The sequence below is a fragment of the Alosa pseudoharengus genome, unplaced genomic scaffold (assembly GCF_046254945.1).
Source record: "Alosa pseudoharengus isolate Yale_2024_CS ecotype anadromous, Long Island Sound unplaced genomic scaffold, YU_APseudo_1.1 YU_APseudo_1.1_scf_19, whole genome shotgun sequence".
In the NCBI taxonomy this organism is placed as follows: Eukaryota; Metazoa; Chordata; class Actinopteri; order Clupeiformes; family Clupeidae; genus Alosa; species Alosa pseudoharengus.
Window position 1 is genome coordinate 32,242,953 of NW_027468657.1, and position 18,436 is coordinate 32,261,388.

Consider the following 18,436-nt stretch of genomic DNA (forward strand, 5'->3'; position numbering starts at 1 on the left):
ACCATTCACAAAAGCTGGTATTGTGTTTCCTGAATCCTTAAATTCAGGCATTCAAATGAAATGTAATTAAATAGCATATAAATATTCTATCAGTGTATGATGCTTGCATGAGGGTAACATCCCAAAACAACGGCACCCATATAATTGCTGTTGTTTTGAGAATTTCTCATGCAAGCATCATGCAACAATGCAAAAACAATGAAACTGCCTAATTACATTTTACATTAGTAAAGCAGTACTCTGATGTGCATGTTTTCACAAACTTTTCTGAACAATCTTAGCACTTTAAACATTGACTGTTTTGAAGTGCATGTATAGCAATATAGTATAAAAATAATAATAATTGTGATATCATTATGATAATTTGATGGGGGGTGGGAGGAGGGGTGGGTTCATGTAGGTGGGCCCCATGACCCCAAAGTATGCCTTGACTGGGCCTCAGGTCAAAGAAGTTTGAGAAAGGCTGATGTAGACGACAAAGCAGCAAGGAGGCGTCGTATGATCATTTAAACAAGTTTTATGACAAGGTCGGTGAGGATGGGAAAAATCTTACATTTCTGTGCAAACTTTGCCCGCACTTCAGTCACATCCACAGCAAACCTGAAACGGCACATTGAACTGAAACACCTGGCTAGCCTTTCAAGGTATGTGCAAGCCAATAAAAAATCAAAAGACTGTCAAGACAGATCCTCAACCCAAATTAACTGCATTCTATGGGCTGTGGCAATAATTTTGAAAAATAATAGCTCGCAGCAACATATGAAAAAAAAGAACTGTGTGAACTTAGTTCAAAATTTTGAAATATGAACTATGAACTGAACTAGTTCATTTTAAAATTTGTGAACTGAACTTTGAACTAGTTCACAAAGAAAGTGAACTTTCCCAACACTGGTACCATGATACGATTGCCATCTGGCGGTAGTGGTTTGTGGGCCTATTGGGGTCAAGTAGGAAGCCCAGCAAGATCCAAAAGTAGAAAAAAAGTTGCGAGATCCCACAATGAGATCCCGCAAAAGTGCATCGGTTTTTTTTCTTCTTCATGTTTTTTTTCCCCATTACTTTTTTTTTTTTTTTTTTAACCCATGTTTTTTCCCCCATGTCACCCGGAGGGCTCCGTAGAATGACGCTTGTGTAATCCAACAATTTTATTATTGGGGAGAGTGCAATACCGTATGTGTGCTCGCGCCGTCGCGCGCTTGCAATATTCAGAGCTTTCATGAAGATGTAGTAGGATTGAGCGAGAGGTTTAAATGGCTTTTTGAGATCACACTTGTATGCGTTCCGGAGTAGCTGATTAACTTTGCTCGTCGATTACTCCGGGCCAGTTGGTGGCGTGGTGTTCTAATGCAAGGGTGGGAACACTACAGCAGACCGCTCTGTTTGTTGTCGTTTGAAGCAACAGTAATGTGTTTTTACTGATGACCTCGTGATTTACCAACGAAAGGTAAGAATATCAAAGTATATATGTATTGTAAATCACATTTTATGTTATGGGTAAGTCTGCGCTTTGCGCCTTTGAGACAGCAAGCAGGCTGTATCTTCAGAGAACGTTACTGGTGCTGCCCACTGATCTGTAACGTTAGCTAGCACTACTAGCTAGCTAACAGTTCAATTTGCAATAATTTGATTTAGTTAGTCGCTTGGCCACAACAAGAAACGTTCTTAAACTAGGCCTACAGTACACAATAAAGACCTAATCGTTTACAATATTTTGCGCAGCCGTGTAATGTTGCACAAACTTAAATTGCGTTTTCACTTTAACGTTACTGTTTGGCAACTGTTAGCTGCCAATCTTGGTACTGCTAAGACATGCCCAGCATATGTTACCAGTAACGCTAAGTTATTTAGCACAGTTAACACTATCGAACAAGAGTGCATTCAAGTACCGGTTGGTTTATTGATTTACCTTTTCCTGATTTACCTGTTGGGAGGGCTTGCAAAGTTATCGTGAATAGCGACATACACATACAATTAACGTTAGCAAAGTTACTCACTTCTAGACTTCTACCCACCTGCGGATAATCAGCGAACCTACAGTGAGCCTAGAATCTACTTGGAACTTTTGTAACGTTTTTGCTCCGGCGCTTAAAAGGTGATATGTAAGACCAGAGAGGGTTAAACCAAGGATCTTTGGTAAGGCATTGTAATAAATCATAAAATGATCATAACATGCCATCAAAGATTAAAGAAACATGTTGTTCTCAAATACTGGCTTCACTGACATTAACAACAATGGTACAACTAGGATATTCACATTCAGACTTTGATTTGCAGCCTGCTATACTGTTTTGAGTTTGTGGGGTGGCACCATCTGCCAATTTACCCAATCACACAGCTAGCATTTCGACCTTTGGATTGCCAGATTAGCCTACTTTTGATTTTTAGCACCTTTAAAGCAACACCAAAGAGTTTTTTGTACCTTAAAATAATGTTTCCAAAATCGTTTCAATGGTTCATCAACTCGTAATTGAGTGAACAGCACTTTCTGCATTCGCTTCGCGGCCCTCTATCGGCTATAACCGCACTATGTAAGTTTGCCGGATCGGGTAGCGGATCTGTAGTTCGATGGAATGAGACATGAGAAACTACAAATTTGACTTGCATCTGATGTCGCAATACATCCTACTTTCATAAAATCATGCAACATATTCTACATTGTCTGTGGACATTGTTATTTGCAAAGCTGGTGCTGGATAAACAAATAGTGCGTGCGACAGAGGAAAAGTTCTTTGGTGTTGCTTTAATAAAACAGTACAAACTTAGGATTCAATTAAAGGCCAAATTGGTTTAGGAACTTTTTCTGGATGTCTGGGATTTTCGAGAACTCTCTCTTCAAATATGCTCCACAGGCACTCAAAAGAATACAATTTACACAGACCTCTTCTTCTCTCTTATTTTACAACGTCAGGTTTCAAGTGAAGTGGAATTTTCAACTGATTTAAAATTAAGGCTTAGGGACTGAAGTAAAAGGTACATTAATTGCGGCAATACTACGGCATAGATCCCTAAAGAAAGGTAAGACATTGCATCATGTCTCAGAACCATCCATATAGAAGTTCGCGGACGGAATACAGATCTCAAGACGACTTCTATGAAGACCCCGGTTCACAGTACACTGGGCAGAGAGATGTTTACCAAAGACCTGAAGACCTCCCTCACCCCCAGAGTTACCAACCTTCCAGCCGTGACCAACCTTCCAGTTGTGCTATGGAAACCCACACATCTTTGAGACCTGATGTCCTCAATATTCTTGATAGCTGTGGGCTAGAGCCCAGTGACCTCTCTCTCCTCGCTGAAATGCCAGAGGACCTCATCACCGTTGAGACCCTACCCCATTTGCTGAAGAAGCTGAGGGACAGTAAAAAGCCTGGTCCTGTGCCTCCTGCTTCTGCCTCCCATTTCACCACCAGTGCTCCAGCTCCAGCACCAGCACCTCTGCCAGCCTATGAGAGGAAGCGGCTTTCTACTTCCACAGAGTACCGGCCAGTTCACTCGCCTCATCCCGCTCCTGCCAGCTCACGCAATCTCAGAGAGACGTGGCAAGATCACAACCTTGACCAAAGGCATACCAGCGTTTCGGCTCACCATTCTCGACAAGGGGTCACCTCTAGCTATGCGGTAGAGTATGGTCATTCTAGACGTGAAAATTTGCATCATGACCATTCTGCAAGCTACAGCGTAGAACCAAGACAGGGCCGCATTTCAGCTTCTTCCCGGCGTGACATTGACTACCGACAAAAGCCTGTGAATGATGATGGTGAACCACCGTATTTCCCGAAGAAGGACGTGCACCACACATTGCCATCGAAGAAAGAGGCATCAGATTTTCATGGCAGAACTCCATCTGTTTTCCCATACGCCTGCCAACTCTGCAACATGGTTGTACTTTCTAACAAGGTAAGTAATGTCACTTTCATTCGTGCTTTCCCTCTCTCAGTGATCTTCCTTGTGTTATCCGTTTTGAGTGGGCTGGGCTCCACCGGAGAAGCAGGTAGGTAGCCTAGAAGAGCTGTCATGTTCAAAACTGGTCATTTTATTATGTAGATATGTTATAATGGGAGGTGTTTACATTTCATATAAGTAAAAGTATATTGTATTTTTTAAAGGACTGGAATCAACACGTAAATACTGCTCAACATGCTGACAGTCAGCTCAAGCTGCTGCAGAGGTTGGTAATTTTAATGTGTTGAATTTTATTAGATAGATAGAACACTACAATTGTTGAATTTTACCTTTTTCCGTAACAAGAAAAATGGCAACCTTCAGGTTCAATTACTTGTTTTTATGCACATAAAGGTATCCAGCATGGGACTGCCACATCAGTTCAGTCAGAAGGTATGCACCAAGATGTACTTTAAGTTGTTTATCATGCAAATGTTTTTATTTTTTTTATTCTGTGTAATTTTGTAATTCTGAGCTTTTTGACTTGCAAAGGGGGGATGATGATCATCCTCCTACAAGACCAACTGTCCATGATCGTGCAAAAACAACTGTCCATGATCGTGCAAAAACAACTGTCCATGATCGTGCAAAAACTGCAAGACCACAGAAGAGATCTAGCCAGTCCATGGGTAAGAAACAACTTCTGCTGTATCAGGCTAGCTAACAGGAGACTGTCTGTCTTGGCTGCAGCACCTGAATTGTGTAACTACCAGATGCACTAGTATACATTGACTGTTTTCTCTCAGTATAGGAACAGCTTTATCTGTACAGTCACATGCCAATTTGGCCATTTAATCTAATAATCTTTCATCATTAGTGTTGCGGGACCAGACCTGCTTCCAGAGTTCAATCTGGAAATGAAAACACAAGTAAACACTACAGGGCTTTCACTCTCTTTCACCTCCACATTGGCCAGTACTTTTATCACAAGACTTTAAATCCTCCCTAAGAAAACATTTAAGCTGGTTTAAATATGTTAAATGCCATTAATGCTATAATTATTCCTACCTACATTCAGTCCACATTTCATCATCGCTGTCTACAGGCATATGTTGGTTGTGTAAGATTAAGTGTTGATAAATATGGGAAAAAGAATGTTTTGTAATTTAATGTAGCATGATGATTCTCTGATCAATTTCCTTTTCCTTTAGAAGGACCCCCCAAAAATGAAAAAAGACCCAACCTGAAAAAAGTGAAAGAAAAACCCAAGGAAAGTATCAGCAATCCAGCTCACATTGTACTTACAGTTAGTTAATGGAAATGCATTTGGTAACACTATTTTTTCATGTCCTTGCTTCTTTACTTAGATTGTAGGCAAAGTTATTTCTGTCAAATATACTGCCAAAAGTATTGATGAGGAGTATATAAGGAGGCTCCTGGGACAGTTTGGGGCTATCATCAAAATTATAATGTTCCCGTCATTGGTAAGTAGTTCTTGCTCTTCACTGACACCCATCACTGCTGATCAAGGTGAAGGCCCCTGGTCACTTGCTTGTCTAGCTAGATCAGTAGTCCTCAAAGTGTGGGACTTGCCCCACTAGTGGGTAATAGAGAGTGACAGGTGGGGCGCGAGGAACAGCAGGAAATATTTTACAGGAATCTATCTTTAATAATGCCTTTCTTTTTTGACGAGGAGGATCATGGATTCAAAACAAAATAGCCACATACTAACAAAAGAGTCATAAACCGACCGGCATATGAATTAAAATAACATCTGATCCAGCAGACCAAGACGGAAAATGTAACATGGGAACCAAAATGCAAAATTATTATTATAATTTTTTTTTTTAACACTTGTCATTTTGCCAGGTTGATATGGTCAGGTGGGGTTTGAAAATTCCCCACCTCCAAAGTGGGGAATGACAGAAACAGTCTGAGAACCACTGAGCTAGACACATATTAAACCATCAATAAGACTGGAACTTTGTGACAAAATAAATGTATCATCAAAGTATTCTATGGCGTCATCATGAAATCAGCAGTCATCTGAAAGAACTAGGGATGCACGGACACCAGCTTCAGATATTGGGCCGATAGTGTGCCCGTACTCATACTCACAAAAGTTCTCCAATACCGCACACCGATATCACTTCATTGCAATGTTTCCGCTAAAGCATAGTAGCATAATCATCTGCTACCCTTAAGAAACTGCTACTATGCTTTCATGTGCCGCCGCTAGGTTTATTTCTGGGGGAAACATTGTAATATTGCATTACATTACATGAGACTGAAGGCTGTGATCATAGGGTATCTTGTCATTCTTTATTATGACCGCCGCTAGCGAAGCTAGCGAAGCGGTCATATAGGGATTGTCAAAGTTTTTTTTTTTTTTTTTTTTTTTTTTTCCCCCCGTCATCTACTTCCTGAAATTTTGGTCAACGATACCTGGGGCACCGAAACACCGGGGCACATGAAATTTGGTGGGTATGTAGCCCCACTAGACTTTTACGGAAAAATTTCGTTTGGTCCCCGGGGGCCACTCCCCCTCCGCGCTGGGCCCCCCGAAACCCAAAAAATTCAGTTTTTCCTAAATAACTACCTGAACCGTGGCACCGAGGATGAAGAAATTTTTATGGTATGTTGGTCTCAAGGGCCCACATCAACTTAGCCCATAATCACTCATTTGTGATTTGCACCCCCCCGGTAAAAAATGAAAATGCAATATCATTCTGCTTTAATCACCCCTCTCTTCAGTAAAGACGTTCAGAACTGCACCACATTTTATGTGTATGATTAACCTGACATTCTCTGGGGGTATGCCAAGTTTCGTAGAATTTCATCCATGGGGGGGTCTAAAAAATTAAGTTATGTGTACATTTAGTGACTCTACACTCATTGGCCTGTAGATGGTGGTGCACACATATACACATGCACACACACACACAGGCACCCACATACTATCGGTATTAGAACGGCTGATACATAATTACAAATTCAGTAGGATTAAAAGAAAGCCAAAATAAATATTCATCATCATCATCATGGCTGCATTTCCAGTATTGGCGATAAGTAGTCGTTTGTCCACTAGATGGCGCATCGTTGCAGTGAGACGTAATTTTGTTGGAAGTTAATCTAAAGTGGGTTAGAAAGACACTATGCTTCCTATAAGGACAAGACTGTAGGCTACAGTAGTTTACCGCAGAGAACGTCTAAGGGTAGGATGATTTCTGCATGAAATGTAATTCCCATTTCCTCTTGAAGCCGAAATAAATCTGAGAACGTTTATCGGACATGCTTGTTTTTTACTGCAGGTAGGCTACGTTAATCCTATCAATAGCAGAACGTAGGTAAAATAATGTTACCGTTAGCATGGTTGAGTGATGGAGGCCAATTTGATTATTGATGTATTTGTAGAAAACCATAAATGCGTTTATAGGCTACCAAGCAAATCGATAACAGCACTAATTGTATCTTTCGACTGTCATCTCATTTGCTTATGACCATAACCTAGGCTACTAACAGGAGCTAAGTGAGTTAGCCACAACACGTTCGCTACGTGATGGTTTTTTAATGGAAAATATATAGGCCTAGGCTACCTGAAAGATAACCTGTCTATGATCGATCCCGTGATGATCTACATCTCCATTTAAACCAGATGTTTTAGAGCGCACGTTGAGATGTATTCAGGGCAGGGCTGTACCTACACATATTTGTTGCACGTGCTACAAAAATCATTCTTTGCGATGGATGATTTAATACCAACGTTACACCGGTCAGATACAGTTTTGCCTATGGCTATTCCGTGAGACTGAGGCGCTTTTTGTTTGTTCGAAGTGCGTGTTTAGGGTGTGAGAGGGGAGTCGATGTGCTTTGATTCCAGCTTGGTAGTTGTAGTCTATGCGATTAAAAAACACGTGTGTGTGAAGTATCCAAACAATGATAACGCTTTCATTATGGCTGCTTTAGCCACAGACCTTGAGTTACTGTACAGTGGGTTGGGTTCCATTTAGAAGTGTCCACTTCATTCGCCCTTTCCGTGATTCACAGCTACGTGAAATGTATTACTACTGATATGCAAAACTATTAACTTTTCGCCAAGAGGTGTCAGCTTGATACTGTAAGGTGTAAGCCATTGGTTCCAACGGATATTTTATTTGGGTCGCCAGCATAGCCTGGTGACAATTTGTGTTGTGTAATAGGCCTAGCATAGGGCCTACCTTATATAGCTTATAGTTTGTTAACAGTCACGGTTTTGTCATGCAATGTCTATGCATTTTTGCATTTAGAATAGCTCTAAAACCGGGGGGCGAACACGTCGCAGGGGGGGCGCCAGTGCGTGGATATCTCAATCGCAAAATTAAACAATATTTCGTCCCCTTAGAATTATAGGGTTCTATCTACGTTCTGAGTAGTTCTGAGATATTGAGCTTCAAAGTTTTAGAATTCCATAGAGTTATACTGCTAAGTGGAACAAACCTCTTCAAATATAATGTCCAAAAATGCATACAACTACAAGAAACACCTCACCTCATCTTCTTAAGGTGTCACAGAATAAGAATATGTCAATAACTCAATTTTGACAAAAATGTCAGATAGAACCTTATAATTCTAAGGGGACGATTTCTATCGGGCGCCTACCATGGACTAGGCTGGGTGAAAATCAAAAGATTGCGTCAAAAGATTGAGCTTAACCATGGACCTCATGGTTGCAAAATGCAAGGGAACATGAATCAGCATATTATTTGCACAAACAATAACGGAGAGTAGCTCTTCAACTTTGCCCGTTAAAATGTGTATGAACAGTCTCGCAACGCATTTCATGAAGGCCCTTTTGGACATGTCAGTTATTTGCACCACTGGGTAAAACGGCATTTTGTTTTAGACTACTGGTATTTAATTTGTGCATTGACAATAAAGCTGAATATAATTTGAACTAGATGACTAAACCTATGCATATGTAGAAGAAGAAACATTCACAAAAATCCATGACATGACCTCTCTTCTTGATAGCTGTTGAAAACTGCATGGAACTGACAGGGATTGTTTTAGTTTAATAATAAATAAATAAATACATTATGCTGCTACCTTCTGCTTTTCCCAAATACAATGTAGCCTACAGGTGTACCTTTCATCAGTCCAGTTGCAATGGATGGACTATGATGAACTGCCCTACTTGTGATTGTTTAGAGATTTTAAAGGTTTTATAACAATGTTACAGATTTTTTGGCCCAGAAACAAATCTATTCACCTTTGCAGCGCCAGTAGGCTACTTTGTGTGCGGAATGTGTGCAAACACACATTCCAAACAAGCATACACAAAAGTTTCAAGAGTGGGGGATGGAGTAGAAGATGGAGACAAATTCATTAATATGATTTATTTTCGCGGAATGGATGTGCAGGACTGAGCGGCGGTCATATTTTGTACCGCTACGCGGTACATCTAGTTTTTAGGATTATTGTAACAACCAGAGCCAGAAAGGAGAATAAAACTTATCCTCAAATTCACTGCATTTTCATGCTAGCCTAATAGTTACTTTTCTGGTAGAAATAATCAGATTGGTATTCGATAAAAAAAATGATATTGGTGCGTTCCTAATCAGAACTTCTGGACTTGCATGAAAAGTTTGACTGAACCATCTGCCTTAACTATTATTTCACATGTGAAGGCATTGGTGAGGTCTGTATGCTCTCTGGCCTTGTGGATTTGAAAGAACAGTAAACAGTGGCAGGGCTATGCTAAGCCAAGATTGTATATGGTATCCAGCTTGTAGACAAAACACTTGTCCTGTTGTTTATCATGATTGTTGCTACCCTGCAACTGTGTGTAAAAGACCCTGACTATTCAATGTGGATCTCAACAACACAGGCATTTGTGGAAATGGGCTCTAATGATCAAGCTGGAGATATTGAAAAATACTTCACTTCAAATCCATTGGAAGTGGAGGGAAGTCAGGTTGTCTTCACTATATCAGAAGCATTTAAATTTCTTAAGGTAAGTTTTTGTGTTTTGTTTTTTGTTTTGTTTTGTCATTAAATCAATATTTTGAAGTAACTGCACGAAATTGATGAATGTGTCACGTGTTCATTCTAGAGTTCCAAGGTGGTGTGTTTCTCACCCTTACCTGCTGGAGAAGGACTGACCAGTGAGCTTACAGCCATTGCAAAACGATTTGGTCCTGTGAAGAACACCCTGTTTTTACCTTCTCGGGTAACAGACACATCCCAAGCAGTGTATTTTGATGAACAATAGAAAACACAGTGTGATGTCTTTAGACTTGATTATCGCTAGTTGTAATTGGAACTGTTGTATTACAGTTTTCTCAGTCTATTTGGTGCATTTCTCAAATCATCGCAAGGCAGCTCTATTTTCTATTTCAAAACTACAAAGTTACACATTATTGTGTGTGGAGGGGGTTGATTGCAAGACAGTGGATATGTTTCAAAGTTCTTTTTTTTGTTTCTGTTGACAGACATTGTGACCGTATAAAGAAAACGAAAGCTTTTACAGTATTGTACTGTACATCTTTCTATACTGCCTGATATTTCTGTCTGTCAGGTCACATATATTTATATATGCTAGACAGACTATGACAACTAGTTATGACTGCTAGTTCAACACATTTGCATGTAATGGCACAAGCGAATAAAGTAGGCCAATTTGTTTTATGGGGTAGGACTATTCAGCAGGGAATCAGTATAGTGCATTTTGACTAAAATAATATTTGCAATTGAAAATAAAAAATAAAAAAACGCAGTCAGTGGCATGGATCTACAAGAGCATTGCTATTTGTTCAAGATGATACGGAATTTGAACAAACAGTTTTGAGAATTTCAATACTACTGAGAAAAACTAAAGCAATATAGTACTCGTGATGGTGGCATTGGTAAGATATACCTACGACTGCGGTTACCTGCAGCATTTGGCGTACTGAGTGCTAAACCACAGCCCTGGGTATATCCTTTACCAACACCACTCTCTCACTAGTGCAATATTGCCTACTTAGAAAACAATCAGTGATGTACCCATTCCTCTCTAGGCCTATGTAGAAATGACCAATGCTGCAGATGCAGAAGCCATGGTAAATCATCATGCCTCCCAACCATTGAAACTGAAAGGGACTGTTATTCAAGTGGACTACTCCTCAGAGTATGAAACACTGAAGTAAGTATATGTGCCATATTAGCTTTGATTCTTTTCTATCAATTGCCTGTCTTTACTGTACTTAGAACTGTCATTAATGTAAGCAATGCTGAGATGACCTTGCAGAATCATTAGGAAATGTTTGCCTGATGTTGTATTCTGAGTTGCCTGTTTCTGACAGTTTTTGCACCTTAAAACATGACGTATGTACAAAACTGAACGCATGTGGATCAAAGCCCATTTTGCGTGCCACTGAAGCAAAGAATCGCGATCTGCACTTTTCTTACTGATGCATATGCATTTATGGGAGGGTGAGGGAAATGTGGTAGTATTGTGCAAGCACATGGGATGAGAAGTTCTAATAGTCATTGATTAGATTCCGCCATATGTATGAAAACGGCACACGTCTGTTTTGTGGTGGAAAACTTTCACCTTTTAAAAACAGGTATAATCAACATTGCAGTTATATGCGTCAATTAGAGAAACTTTCAGAGACAGCCGAATCCGTATCTGGAGCATCAGTTTTCTTCATTGTTCTATGTCAAAAGCAACACTAGCTTTTGTTTGCTTTTCTAATGTCGTATTGTCACTTTCATGACATCCACTTCCCAATCTGCTACTAGGGTATTAACTTATAAGTCTGTCATAGCCCTAGTCTACATGCAGTAAATATTAAACAATATTTTTTTTAGGTGGAGTAGGACTACTACTCTGTATGTCAATGCTTGTTGACATCTTTATTATGATGTATGATCGCTGAACTTTTGATTCTTTTTAATGTCGCCATCAGTTAACTCCAATTGCAAATTGCATTGTAGTGGAGGCGGGGGCAGACTGAAGTGACAGTTTAGTATATTCCATGCAATATGGCAAGGCACAGCGCTCAGTTTCTGTGCATAGACTGAAATTGGGTCATACTTTTTTCTTTTCCATCCACTGGTGAATAACTGAGATCTTGTCTTAACAGAGCCACCTTCACATTGTTAATTTGCAATTTGTTAATAATGGCTGTATTCTTTAGGGATGCACCTGAGAAAAGTACAAAATGTAAATCCCCTGAAAAGCACACTAGGAAAAGTCACAGCCCTAAGAGAAGTCACAGATCCAGAAGCCAATCTCGAAGTCCCAGGAGGAAGTCCAGAGACCGAAAAGACTCGAAAGAGACAACGCATTCTTCCCAAAGCCGGAAAGATTCAAAGGAGAGAACACATTCATCATCACACCATCGAAGCAGCTCCGCTCCAAAAGAGGAGAAGCCCAAAGGGAAATCTCAAGATTCTCCCCCAAAGCCAGTTCCTCGGAAGGTTTCTGAAGGGAAGGTGAGCACTGACAAGGAGGGCAAAACAAGTGAGGAAGTAAAGCCGCCTGGAGCCTTGGAAGCACACAACCCTGACAGCGACTCAGACCTGGAGGGAGTGGCAGTGATCGCAGAGGACGATGAAATGGAGGGCGTGGAAATTCTCGATGCAGTGGACTCCGATGGGATTGAGGTGGAGGAGGAGGATGACGAGCAGGTGGCCTCCAGAGACGGAGATCAAGATGGAGAACAAGAAACGGAGGAGGCCGAAGTCCAGGAGAAGACAGCAGGCGAGGTTGAGTCTGAACCTGCAGAAGAGAAACTCCCATCTGAGGGCTCAAACAGAGTCAGTCGTTCAGAGAAATCAGAAGCGTGTGAAGAGGCGACGGAGAGTGGGGCGTTGGTGTCCTCTAGCAGTAAGGAGGAACACAAGGCACAACACACTGCAGAGGGATCCGAACAAGGAGAGACTCATTCTCAGTCTGAAAAAGGAGAGACTCATTCTCAGTCTGAAAAAGGAGAGACTCATTCTCATTCTGAAAAAGGAGAGACTCATTCTCAGTCTGAAAAAGAAGTCATAGAAGTGACCTCTGGAGGAGATCAGGAGAATGAGGAACTAAATGACAGCACAGCTCAGGACGTGGAAGACACAGCCGGAGACAAGGAGGAGGCACCACAAGACATGGAGGATGGGTCAGCAGAGATGGAGCAGGTCGCAGATGAGGAGGTAGCCTTTTTTGTTTGTTTTAAGTGCAATTGTCTCCTGTTAATTTAGATGGGCTAATCAACTATTTACTCCTACTCTACAGGAAGAATTTGATTTTCCAGAGAGCCTTGAGAACTTGATTACTTTAGATGAGATTGATGATGAGGATTCATCAGAAGAACAAGGTATTGTATGAAATCTTGTAAACCACATGTGATAATAGCCAGCATATACACAAATTCACATGATGTTTTCATGAGACTAGAAGGGTATACTACGAAGCAAATTTTACATAACAAGGTATGTTTTGTGTTGTCATTGATTTGTGCTGGACGAACCCTGAAGTACACTGAGCTCCACTGGCTTCCCTTAGCCACCCGCATCAAATAAACATACATACATTGCATACAAAGTGATTGCTGGGTCTGCACCCATTTACTTAAGTGCTCTCATAAAAATGTATGTTACCCATCGACCGCTGCATTCCTCCAAGGAACATCATCTGGCACTTTTTCCATCTGTGGTCCCCCTATGGTGGAACAATCTGCCATCAGAGCAGGGGCGTCCCTCTCTATCTTCAAAAAACTCAGCTAGAGGTGCCAGGCTGCTACAGTGTTAGATTCTGTTCATGAGCCCCCATGTTCATGCCCCCAGAGTGTAGCACTGTAGCTGCAGCAACCTGAGCTAGGTAATACCGATTGTTTTCAGGGTTTTTTCTTTTTCCGTACCGACCGTACTCGTGATCTCAAGAAACAGAGATGTATGTGAAAAATGGCCGGAATTGTCCTTCAAGGCATGAGAACACCATCGAGGGTGATTTGTCTGACTGGGTAATTCATTAAATAAATTGGTTGCTTTGATGTATTCTTATGGTGTTGTATGGTTTCACTTGGAATGGTATTAAATTTATCCATTGGATCAGCAATTTTAAATAGGCAGTATTCTGCCTGTAACATATTTGACAGAAGCTTCCAGGTATGGCTTCCATTTATAAGATAAGATAGTTAATTAAGATAATTAATTGGTCAGTAGGCGGTACTTTTATACGTTTGGAGCTCTTATCTGGAGCATAACCTGTTCCAGAGTATGTTTATAAGTTTACAGCATGAAATACCATAGTGATCTAGTCAGGTGAAATGATTCACCTGACTTGTGAAATTGTGTTATTGTAAAGCCTGGCTTTTGGCACAACATAAAGCACTAATCTTGCTTCGTGGTATACCCCTTAGGTTTAACTAAGTTTGTTGATTCATGAAGATGAATTAATGATGAATTTGAACCAGACACTATGCTAACAACAATGGCAGTGAATGAATATACTCTGTTTTTCTTTAGATTATTCAATATTAGTGTAAATTACAGATTTAGTATAGATTTGACCATTAAAGCAATATTTAAAATGTGCATGGTGCAAGATATGCTATCTTTTTGTTTCTTTTTGTCTTGTCTTGCAGATGCAAAGAAATCACAAAGTTCGGTATGTCTGTCAGTCTCTCTTAATGTATAGGCGCAGAGCAGGGTTAATTTTAGAAATCAGATCTGAAGTTTCAAAAATTCCATAGAGATGTGTTGATTACATTTCCCTTCAATTTCAAGAAACTATGACAAATGGTAATGAAATAACCATTGAATTCAGGTTTTAGATCAGAGAGTCATCTGCCTCAGGAATTTGCCACAGGCATATTACACAGACGAAGAGTTTTGGAAGATTGGGAAGAGGTATGGAAAGGTGGCGCGCTACTTCCTGATTCGAAATCGATGCGAGGTGAGTAGAGTTGATGCATGTTAAATGAAGGGCCCCGAGTTAGCTTTCACTATGAGACTAACATTCCAAAAGCATTTTCCACCAGGAGATTCTATTTATAATCGTGGGTCATACGTGTTCTTTTTCCCTCTTTCCCTCTCTGTATCACATTCTTTCACAAAAGTTGCCACTGCTTTCTCTCATTCAGAGCAAATGTCTGTTTTTTGTTTGATGCCTTAGACATCATTGCTTACACAATTTCTTGTGCAGGGCTTCATTGAAATGGAGAATGGTGATGATGCGAAGAAAGCAGTGAGCGACTTGACACGAAGGAAATTTATATTTCACGGTTATGCCTTGGAGGTTGCACTCTCTTGGAAATACAAGAAACTGGTCAATGCGTGAGTCTTGCCATCGAATACCCCCCCCCCCCATGTGCGCTATGATCTGTTGAAGAAAATCTGTCTGGCTATTTCTTATCTGTTTTTTGTTTTACCTATTTTTACCTCTAGATGGGTTCCCGAACCTGAGAAAAAAGACAAACACCAGAGCAGCAAAAGCAGTGAGAGCAGAGAAAGGAGCCGGTCACGCTCAAGTTCCAAATCCAAGTCCCAGTCGAAGCAGTCTCCAACAGAATCCAAGGACAAGAAATCTGATCAAAACAAGAAGCATCGAGAGGATTCAGAAGCTTCGGCAGAAAAGCCCAGTGAGACTTCCAAGAACCAAGAAAAAAGTAGTCCAAACAAGGATTCCTCGCAAAAGGCCGGGGAGGAGAGCCAATCGCCTGTCAGAGAGGTACAAGTGAACAGAGTGTACTGTTCAACAGACACTTTTGTCTGTGTGAAATGAGGAACAGCACAACATTTATCTATTGTAACCATAAAGCTAATTTTTTATTTTTTTTAGGAATCTGTGAGCACTGACAAGGCAGCCACCGACAAAGAGAACACAGTGGCACAACCCATCAAGGCAAAGCAAGACGAAGATGATGGTCTTAGCCAATACCAGCCAAACAATCCCGTCGGTACGCCACCCAACCCCCCCCCCCACCCCCCTCCCCCATGTGCTTCCTGAATGAGCTTATGAATTAACAGACTAATCTTAAGTCTCTTTTCCACTGCATGGTATTAGCTTAATTCACCTCGACTCTACTCGCTTTTTTTGGTTTTCCATTAGCAAAAACTGGTGCCTGGTACCTGGTACTATTTTGGTATCTCCTCCGTTGAGGTACCAAGTGAGCTGAGGCGATACCAAAAGGTGATGTGAAAGTATTGCAGGCTACTGATTGGTGGCTATTTACATTGCTGTGTTCTGGACAAGACCGTCATTTCAAATGGATTGTAATTTGTTTTTATTTGGAGGTGACTCAGCTATTCTAGTCTCTCATAAAGTGAAATCAGAGGTGGAAAGGCTGCTTAGTTTAGAACTCCTTAAACTCAGTGCTTGGTTAACAGATAACAAGCTGTCTCTCCACCTTGGCAAAATTATTTTTTGGGGTCCAGAGATAAACTGAAGAAGTCTTTAGGGTTTAAGGTAGTCGTAGGTGATGTTGAAATTACGGCCAAGGAAGCGGTCACACAACAAACTATCAGGGGAGTTTATGGCCCAAAGAGTTATTCCTAGCAAGAATATCCAGCCTCTTAGATAGTAACACCTTAAATACCCTGGCCGATGCTCTTGTTCAATGCCATCTTGCCTATGCCTGTACATCTTGGTACACTGGCACTACTAAAGGCCTCAAAGACAAGCTACAGATCTGTCAAAATAAACTGATCAGAGATATCCTTAAACTACATCCTAGAACTCATCTTCTTCCTGACCATTTCTCTAGTCTTACGTGGCTCAGAGTGGAGGAGAGAGTTTTCCAACTTAAACTGTGTTTGGTTTATAAGATAAGAAATAACCTGGCACCCAAGTATGTATGTAATTACTTTTCTAAAATTAGTGACATGCACAACTATTTCACCAGAGGGAGTTCCACAGATTACAGGCTCTGCCGTTTTAAGAACAGTATGGGAAAGTACTCTTTCCTATACTCAGCAGCTGTCTTGTGGTTTACCTTCCAACTTTAAACTGTGGAGCTCATCCTACTTTCATTTTAAATCTTCAATAAAAATGGTTATCAAATTCATAAACAAAATCAAAAAATCCTTGAAGTACTGTTGTATTGTACCGTCTGTTTTTGTGTCTGCTTGTCTGTCTGGCAACTTAGCTCTTGTTTTTTCCTTTGTGTTTTTGATGTGTTTTTACTTGTTTGTCTTGACTATTAGTTGATAATTACTTTCCCCTTTGTCCTCAATGTTTTAGTTCATGTGTTGTTACTCCCCTTCCATCTTAAGGACCACAATAGAAACAAGCCTCTGGGCTTTATTGTGTTTTTTTTATCCTTTTGAACACTTCTTGTTGATTGTTGTTCAATAAAGTTTTCATTAATTCATTCATAACTGAGTAGAGTAGAGGTGAGTTGAGGTGATACCATTCAATGGAAAAGGGACTGTAACTTAGTGATATGAATGGTGAAGTATGTAAAGAAGTGTGATGTAACTCCACCACAGGGCAGGAGTTTGTGCGACCTGTCGTGGGATACTTCTGTAACTTGTGCAACATCATCTATGCCACCGAAGAAGAGGCCAAAAATGAACACTGCAGTAGCCTGCCTCATTTCCAGAAGTTTAAGGTGAAGACCTCACTTTATCATCAAGTTTTACATTTTAGCTATTGATTGCATAAGAACATGTAATGAACATGTTTGCTAATTGAATTGAATGGCAGGGATTTTCATTTTTAGTAATTTTGCATGGCTGTAACGACCTTACATTATGTTGATTTTGCCATTGAAAGAATTACATTAAAGTCTGTATATATTTCTGTATATTTTGAGCTGTACATTAGTAACAAAGAAAGGTATGTAAATGTTAAAAGCCTGATACAAACTACTCACAAATACCGGGGAGGTTTTTTGTCATCTCTGACAATCATTCTTCAAAGGAAATTGTGCTGAACATTTTTACTTATTTCCTTAACATTAAAACATTTTCCTAACTTTTTTCTCCCCCATCATTTCATAGGAGCATTTGGAAAAGACGAAGACCTGAACAGGAATTGTTTTTTTTTTTTTTTTTTTTTAAACTGATGCATGCCATTTTTCAACTTCCAACAGCTTTATAATTGTTGTTCACATACCATGATGTTTTTGCTATTTTGTTAAACTGAGCAAAAAATGGCACATAATTCTATGTTGAAATAAGTCCCCTGTATTTGTTAAGATTACCATGACTCATAATAACTGTCATTTGTGATTAAAGTTTAGAAAGCAGGAATGTTAATGAGTTTACTGAATTTACTGTACATCTGTATTACAGTGTATACAGTACATGGTCATAGACGGTACCTTTAATATATAACCACCGGACTTTAACCGGAAGTTTTAGTATCCATATTTAGCAGAACTATTCTCACAGAGTGTTAAAGCAGCCCTTGATTTTTGGGTTGAAATGTTTCCACATATTGTTCAACACCAGTATCTCCAACAACTGAACCGCTTTAGGTCACACAGGTATCCAAATATTTGTTACTGTAAATTATTTTTAATATTAAAAGAAGGAAAAAAAAAGGAAAATATTTTTCATTTTTTTTATATTTGCTTGAAATCAGAAAGTCAAACTC

At 40.1% G+C, this 18,436-nt stretch overlaps 1 protein-coding gene across 2 annotated transcripts; it reads left to right on the forward strand.

Moving 5' to 3' along the window:
• Nucleotides 1-1,353: 1,353 nt before the first annotated feature.
• matr3l1.1 (matrin 3-like 1.1) lies at nt 1,354-18,329 on the forward strand. 2 transcript variants are annotated; one of them, XM_076292405.1, is made up of 19 exons: nt 1,354-1,444; nt 2,909-3,897; nt 4,107-4,168; nt 4,297-4,335; nt 4,435-4,571; nt 5,094-5,150; nt 5,248-5,366; nt 9,749-9,874; nt 9,974-10,090; nt 10,920-11,044; nt 12,045-13,047; nt 13,130-13,211; nt 14,481-14,503; nt 14,663-14,791; nt 15,041-15,171; nt 15,283-15,565; nt 15,677-15,794; nt 17,326-17,447; nt 17,839-18,329. In XM_076292405.1, the coding sequence occupies exons 2-19, from the start codon at nt 3,031-3,033 to the stop codon at nt 17,863-17,865; spliced, it is 3,567 nt and encodes a 1,188-aa protein (XP_076148520.1). In that variant the 5' UTR covers nt 1,354-1,444; nt 2,909-3,030; the 3' UTR covers nt 17,866-18,329. The 2 variants fall into 2 exon arrangements, with proteins under 2 accessions (XP_076148520.1, XP_076148521.1); XM_076292406.1 differs by lacking the exon at nt 1,354-1,444 and having other exon boundaries at nt 1,455-3,897.
• Nucleotides 18,330-18,436: the final 107 nt, after the last annotated feature.

Coding starts and splice junctions, on each gene's coding strand:
- matr3l1.1 (XM_076292405.1), top strand. CDS start 3,031: ATGTCTCAGAACCATCCATATAGAAGTTCGCGGACGGAATACAGATCT. Junction 5,367..9,748: donor TTATAATGTTCCCGTCATTG/GTAAGTAGTTCT, acceptor TCAACAACACAG/GCATTTGTGGAAATGGGCTC. Junction 15,566..15,676: donor GCCAATCGCCTGTCAGAGAG/GTACAAGTGAAC, acceptor TATTTTTTTTAG/GAATCTGTGAGCACTGACAA.